The 7786-nt window shown below is 34.6% G+C and overlaps 1 protein-coding gene across 1 annotated transcript; it reads left to right on the plus strand.

The window, feature by feature from the left end:
- The first annotated feature begins 1677 nt into the window (after positions 1-1677).
- Positions 1678-5331, plus strand: LOC21402909. Its single transcript, XM_010114462.2, has 2 exons — positions 1678-2170; positions 2844-5331. Exon 2 carries the CDS (start codon positions 2962-2964, stop codon positions 5092-5094), a length of 2133 nt encoding a protein of 710 aa, XP_010112764.1. The 5' UTR covers positions 1678-2170; positions 2844-2961; the 3' UTR covers positions 5095-5331.
- The last annotated feature ends 2455 nt before the right edge of the window (positions 5332-7786 follow it).

The raw sequence follows: 7786 nt of genomic DNA on the forward strand, positions 1-7786 counted from the left end.
CGTAATGTCATTGAAAGAACATTTGGTGTGTGGAAGGCTAGATTTCGTATTTTGAGAACCATTAACCGTTATCCCATGACCAAACAAGTTATGATTCCAGTAGCGTGTGTTATAATACATAATTTTATCCATATGTACCGTAATGGGGACAGCCTATTGGACCAATACTCACAAGATGGCGTTCCGGTTGCAGACATTGATCCACAGAATGTTGATGAGGACATTAATGATAATACTAACCATGAGGGTCAACCATTGGATTCTAATGCAGAAGTGGAGATGAATGCTTTAAGGGATGCAAGGTCGCGTACAATGTGGGCAATGTACCGTCACCGTCGTGCACACTAATAGCCCTCATTCAAAAGACGTTGATATGCGACGATATTATGTTATAGGGTCTTTAAATACTCATGTTATAATTTATGTATTTATTGTTGTATTTTTGAACTTAATTAAAATGAAAACTGATATTCTACTTTTTATTTTTATTATTTTTTACTTTTGTAATTATGTGTTTTATAAAATTACCAGATTACTAATAATTATTTACAACTAATTTAAATTATTCATATTCAATTACAAAAAAAATATAATAAATTCGGAAAATAAAAAAAATTGTAAAAGAATTGAATAAAATTGTTAAAGGAAAAAAAATGATATCCACTATTCACAACTCAAGTTTTATCACAAACAAACACAAATTCAAAAAAATTCTTAACTCAAACCATAACTCAAGTATAGACAACCAAGCGCAAACTCAAGTTACAACTTCAACTCAAGTTATAACTCAAACTCAACTCAAAAACTTAACTCAAGAATACTTGTAAAAGAACAAGCCCATAATTATTTGACTAAAAATGATATTAATTAAAAATAATGAGTAAAAAGGTATTTGTCTTGTTTTTCTACATATTTTAATGATGAAGTAAAATGGTAATTACTATTTGACGTATTATTTGTATTCTTTGTAGTGTTGTAGCTAGAAAGTAGACAATGTATCGAGGTACACATATAATGCAAGTCAGGAAAAAAAATAAAAATAAAAATAAAAAACTAACTATGGTGATAAGAGAAGCGTTGCAATTGAAAAATGAGTTCCTTGAAAAATGGAATCTTTCATATTTAAATTTGAGGTTTGAAGTTCTAAAAAAAATACAGCTGGTTCTCAAATAAAGTAAATAAATCCTTAGTAATATCGATCGATTAGCAAAACAAAAAACTCCATAGCAATATCTGTAAGATGTCCTAAAATGACAGAAACTATACTCTCTAATCTCATAATAAATCCATGCAGTTATATATTAGCTTGCATACCATGCAAGAAAACAAAAGGAAATAAAACAAAAAGAAACAGATATTTTTTTTCCCATTTAGTGTAAACGGTCATAAAATAATAGACATTAAACTCTCTTGAAGGAAGGTTATTATACTATTGGCTAGAATACCATATAATAAGAAAACAAAAGAAAAGAAGAACAAAAACAGGGACCATTTTCTCCATTTCTGTATAATATTATTATTTGTCTCTTACCTAATATTAGCTCATAATAATGGGATGAACCAATTACCAATTACCAAATATCAAATAATAAAATATATTAATAAAAATATTTATATATAATAATAATAACACAACCCATTTCCACCCACTACCAAACGTACCCTTCTAAACCCAAACAGAAAAGGCAACAAAGATATGCCCATAACGCACCACTGCGCAAAATAGCATCCCTTTACCATTAAACACTATTAACATACCGTTTACTCTTCGCTGAAAAAACAAAAAATTATCCGGGAAAAAACAAAAATACGAAAAAAAAAACCAAAATTTTTAATTTTTATTACCAGTAAATTCAGCTTCGCCATTTCCGATCGGCTTAATCGACGGGAATCTCCGATTCTTCGTCGCCGCCGAGTAGCCGGAATTATTTTCCCCCAATTCGATTCTCTGAATTCTTTGTTTGGCAAACCCTAGAAAACTCTCCCTACTTGGAACTCTCTCTCTCCACTTAACAACATAACTTTAAAAAAAAATTGCGTTTTTCTCTGTGTCTGTGCTTTTGGTACAGTGCGATTCACGATTTGCCGAGCTTGATTTAGCTCGAGCTCCGAAGTACACGTGGCGATCTGGGTCGTCTTCTTCGCCTCCACTACTTCTGCTCAACTTTCAGTAAGTTTTTTTTTATTTAAATATTACTGTTAGTGGTGTACTTTAATTTTTTTTAGTTGTTTTCTGCATTTCAGGAGTGGAATATGAGCTTTGAGATGTGTAATTTTGTAGTTCTTTTGGGTTTGGGATTTCGATCTCTGCGCATTTTGTGTCTTCGGCTTTGAGATTTTATGAAATTTGGATCTCGATCGGGATATTTAGCTGATTCTTTTCCTGTTTTGTGGTTTAGAAAAATGGGCTTGATTTGGATTTTGGAAAAACCGAGGAAACTGAAGGAAAATGATATTTTTATTTTTATTTTTTTTTCCTGTCCTTTGCATTTATATCGTTATAATCGAAAGAAAATTTGAAGTCCAAATCTCTTTTGTGATTGTAAAGTTTCTAATTTCTTTGGTTAATTTCTGTTTAATTAAGCTTAAATCATGTTCAAGCAAAAAAAAAAAAAAAAAAAGCTTTAATCATGTGTTGAGATTTGGACTTTTTTGTTCAGCTCGTATTGAAAACGTAAGAAACAGCTTTTTCCGCCTTTAATGTCATCAAGTCTTTTACCTGGGAAAATATGTACGATTTAGTCACTTACGCAGTTCTTTGTTTGAAAATATGAGTTGAGGTTGATAGCCATGGAGTTCCCTATTTTTTTTTTTAAATATAATTTATTACTAATTATTTGCAGAAATGAAAATGTGGGTACGCTTGAGAATTGGGCGTCTTCCATGGTTCAGCACGTTGGGTTGGTTATAAGCTTTTCTCTCAAAAATTCTTGTTTTGATGTGATTTGAGTTCGTTCCCACATGGAAGCAAACAAAGAAGAGGCTCTGAAAGCGAAAGAGATTGCCGAGAAGCGATTTTTTGAGAAAAACTTTACTGACGCGAGAAATTATGCGCTAAAGGCCAAAAAACTGTTCCCAGGACTTGAGGGCATATCTCAAATGGTGGCCACATTCGAAGTCTACATTGCATCTGAGGATAAATTCAATGGTGAAGTGGATTACTATTCAATTCTCGGATTAAAGCCGTTTGCGGATAAAGATGCAGTGAAGAAACAGTACAGGAAGATGGCCGTTTTGCTTCATCCTGATAAGAACAAATGTGTGGGAGCTGATGGTGCTTTCAAACTTGTTTCGGAGGCGTGGACCTTGTTGTCGGATAATGCTAGAAAAAGGTCTTATGATCATCAGAGAAACAAACAACAATCCACCACTGTGGTTAACCAGACAAATGTATCCTCTGTTCATGCTGGTGGTGTTACAGGTTTCAATAATTGTTCCAATTCAGCTCCTCGTGCTAGGCTTGACACTTTCTGGACTGTTTGCACCTCCTGTAAAGTTCAGTACGAGTATCTCCGAAAGTACGTGAACAAGAGGCTTTCTTGTAAGAACTGCCGTGGCGTTTTCATTGCTGTGGAAACTGGGACAGCCCCGGCAACTGGGTCGTTTCCTTATACTCCTTGGCCCTATGTTCCCAGTAATGGATATGCAAGCCATGGATATGATGGGGTTACATATGTTCCATCTAGTGCTACTTTTTTCTCAGGAAATGGGGTCTCGGGTCTTCATTCTGGACATGGATATGAATACGTTTCAAATGTGTCGTTTCAGTGGAGCTCATTTTCTGGAACTTCTGTTGGAGTTGTGGGTCCTACTGGACCGTCTTCTATGACCCCTGATGCTATTTATAACGCTCACGGACATGTCAACATAGCTGGAGTGAATGTAAAGTCAAGAGCCAATGGAAAACGTTCCATGAAAAATGTTGTGGCTAATGCAAATTCAAAATTTTCCGCTGGCTACAATGAATCGCCAGCATCTAAGGTTGGTAAACCCGATAAGAGAAGGAAAGTTGTGGTGGACACTAGTTTCCGTAATGGGTCTCTAGAAATCGAACCAAAATCTGCTTTAGAGACGAAAGTGGAGAACGGAAATGCCAGTATTGGGCAGGATCATAAATTGTCTTGTCCAGTTGAAGTTCCAAACAGACGTTGCTCCGCTGCTCCTGCATTTGATGCTAGGAAGTTGTTGATTGAGAAGGCGAGGGCTGAAATTCTGAAGAAGTTGGAAGAGATCAAGTTGGCGTCAGCAGCAGAAGCTGCAGTTAAGAACGCGAAAGCAAAGAGTGAAATTGGTTGTGCCATGGTAGTTAAAGAAGCAAAGAGAGGACAAGACTCCGATGGTTTTGGTCGCCAATTACATGGAAATAAAGCTGCTCCACTTTCTATTACTGTCCCTGACCCTGATTTCCACGATTTTGACAAGGATAGATCAGAGGAATGCTTCAAGCCAAAACAAATATGGGCTCTGTACGACGAAGAAGACGGAATGCCCCGTTTGTACTGCCTGATACGTGAAGTGATATCAGTTAAACCGTTTAAGATTCACATCACTTACTTGAACTCGAAAACGGACACTGAATTCGGGATTGTAAACTGGCTGGATTGTGGTTTTACTAAATCTTGTGGAAACTTCAGGGCATGGACCTCTGATGTTGTCGAACAAGTTAACATTTTTTCTCATGTTTTGAGCCGGGAAAAAGCTGGTAGAGGAGGCTGTGTTCGGATATACCCTAGAAGTGGAGATATTTGGGCTGTTTATCGGAATTGGTCGCCGGATTGGGACAGATCAACTCCAGACGAAGTGAGGCACCAGTATGAAATGGTGGAGGTTCTTGATGACTACTCTGAAGAGCTCGGTGTTTGTGTTTCTCCTCTTGTGAAAGTGACAGGATTCAAGACAGTATACGGCAGGAACTCTGACAAGGGTGCAATACGGTGGATTCCACGGAGGGAGATGGTGCGCTTCTCGCACCAGGTGCCATCCTGGTTGCTAAAGGAAGAAGAGAGTGATTTCCCGGAGAAATGTTGGGATCTCGACCCCGCTGCGACCCCGGACGAACTGCTTCATGCTGCTGGACAGGAGGGGACTTCATAACAACAAACTAAAAAGCAAAGCAGGGAAGCAAATTTACTTTGGGAAGTCTCATTTTAGCATTCTTTAAACAAAACTTAGGTTTTAACTGTACAAATTTGTCAAACACTTTTGGTTAGAGACCAATTGCAGCAACATTTAACCCCCGGAGGTGGTTTTAGAGGGTGCCATGTTTACTGATTAAAAACTCATCATTAGATTTTTAAAATCTATTGACTGCTGCTTCTTAATTTCTTTCAAGTTGCTACTGTTATACCGGCGTGATTAAGATGAAGAGAATTTCATTGAAACTATGACAATGCCAAAGTCTTGCAAAACGAATCCCCTTAATTGCTCTATTTTTCCATCAAGTTTTTTTTGCTGGTCTTTCCATCACGTGAGTTAGAATTCTGGTTTTGATTTTTGTCCCGAATCGTGAAGATGGTCTCACGAGTGCAGCTATCTATAAGGTGATATATTTCCAATACCAGTATTTTGTATCTTTTGATTTTTTTTTTCTTTTATACATATTGGAAGTTTCATCAGCCTCCAAACTAGGTGACAATTCATGTTAATAGATCGTGTTTGTGTCAATTCATTTATTAATCATTTTAGAAAATATCAACTCAAACACGATCTTTTTATTAAATATGTCAAAAATATCAATCCAAACACGATGTATTTATTAATCGTGTCAATTTATATAACTTTTTAAATTAATATATTGAATAAATAATTAATATAATAAGAACTTATTTAACACGTTTACAGATTTAACATTGATCAATTTATTTTTTTTTTAAAGAAAAATAAATGAATTTTACCTATAAATATTAGAATTCATATTATTTGTATTTAATATGTCATAAATTTTTATGTTATATGACATATCATTAAATTGCAGATGACACATATAGTTAATCGTGTCAATACGTGTCACTTTGTGTTAGGAGATCAACTCTAACCCAACACGTTTATTAATTATGTTAACCGTGTCAACCCGATTATAACTCAAATTCATTTATAATGAATCTAAACATACTAACTTTATATGTGTTTCAAGTAGTGTTTCGTTCCACCTCTATCCCAAATAGACATTGGCTTAGTTTGGTAATGCTGTGGATTTTAAAAAAAGTGCTTTTAGTTGTGCTGAAAGAAAAAGCAGCTGTTTCAAGAAGCAGTTGAGTGTTTGGTAAATTGTAATTATAGTAGCTGTGTTGGTTCCAAAATCAGTAAATAGCGTTTGGTAAATTTTAAGGTGGAATTGCTGTGGGTATGTAAAATGACCAAAATAGACATGATATGAAATTTAAATATATATAATTAATTTTGGTATTTAAAAATACTTGTTTAACTTTAAAAACACATAATGTTTTGATTTTGAATTTTTTAACAATAAATTTATGATAATTAATTCTTTTTTTTTCTATTTTTTCATTCACAATATAATTACAACTAAAAGAAGCATTAGTGACAATTACTCAGGGACAGTTGTAGTCTTCGAGTTGTGGAATTGTTTTTGGCATAGAACTTTGCCTTCTCAAAAATATCAATTGGCCCCATCGCCTTTTCCTAAAAAATTATACCATTCTGTTCCATCCACAGAGACCAAAGTATAAAAGCTCACAAGGATAAAAAAACCAACTGAAAAGAAAACGTGTAACTGAATGAATGAATATATGCAACCTCTTTTACATTTGTCCGTGAGTAGGACAAAAAAATCAAAATGTAAGGTAGATAAAAATCATATAACAAACATCTTATATGAAGTAGACAATTCATTCAAAATTACAAAACATGGCATGCATGGAAAGAACAAAATACAAAATACACACACGTGAATACATAAAAAAAAAAAAAAAAAAAAAAGAGCCCATCAAAAACTGCATATGAAATTACAATAACTCATTTTTACTAATGAAGAAACCCTTCAATCCAAATTCGATGCCTTGGGTTCCTGAAAGTGGTACTAATGGGATAATTCGATGCCTTGAGTTCCTACAATCCAAATAGAATAATGGAAAAAACCCATTAGTCATGAAACATTTTCAAACACTATCGTCTCATTCAACTGATTATTCATCGATTTCAGGCTCCACAACTCAGATGTGCAGTAAATATAGGAAATTAATAATTCTGCCACTTTCTATTTGTTGTAAAACAAAATTTGGAGCAAAGTATGAAATTCCAATGCAGGCAGAAACTAGAGAACAATCACCACATAATCACACCTTCAGATTCTTCAAAACTGACAAAGCTTTCCGTTGAGTAGATGTTGCAAATATAATTTGACTATGCTCGCAAGTGCACAAGTCGTACAAGTAATAAAGTGGTCCGAAGACCGATATCGTCCCACGAGGATTGACGTTAAGAATATAAACTAACTATTGTGAATATCATATCTTAACTTTATCTAAGCGATCAAATTTGGATGTGATAAACTCAAAGAAAAACTAAAATAAAGGAAAACTAAATCAAAAGGAAAGATGACAGTAATTAATATACGTGTTGAAATTAGAACGGAAAATCAATATGATAAAAATGCTAGGGTATTGACTTCACTCTATTGTGATTATGTTTCTCCGTAGTAATGTGCCTAACCTAACTCAACGTTCTCAAGAACCTAGAGTGATGTATATCCTTATACCCTTTCTCGAGTGCCGCATAAAGAATGTGTAGGTGATATCAAGCCTATATCTCTATACAAATATTCATC

The sequence above is a fragment of the Morus notabilis genome, unplaced genomic scaffold, assembly GCF_000414095.1.
Source record: "Morus notabilis unplaced genomic scaffold, ASM41409v2 Scaffold24, whole genome shotgun sequence".
Lineage (NCBI taxonomy): Eukaryota > Viridiplantae > Streptophyta > Magnoliopsida > Rosales > Moraceae > Morus > Morus notabilis.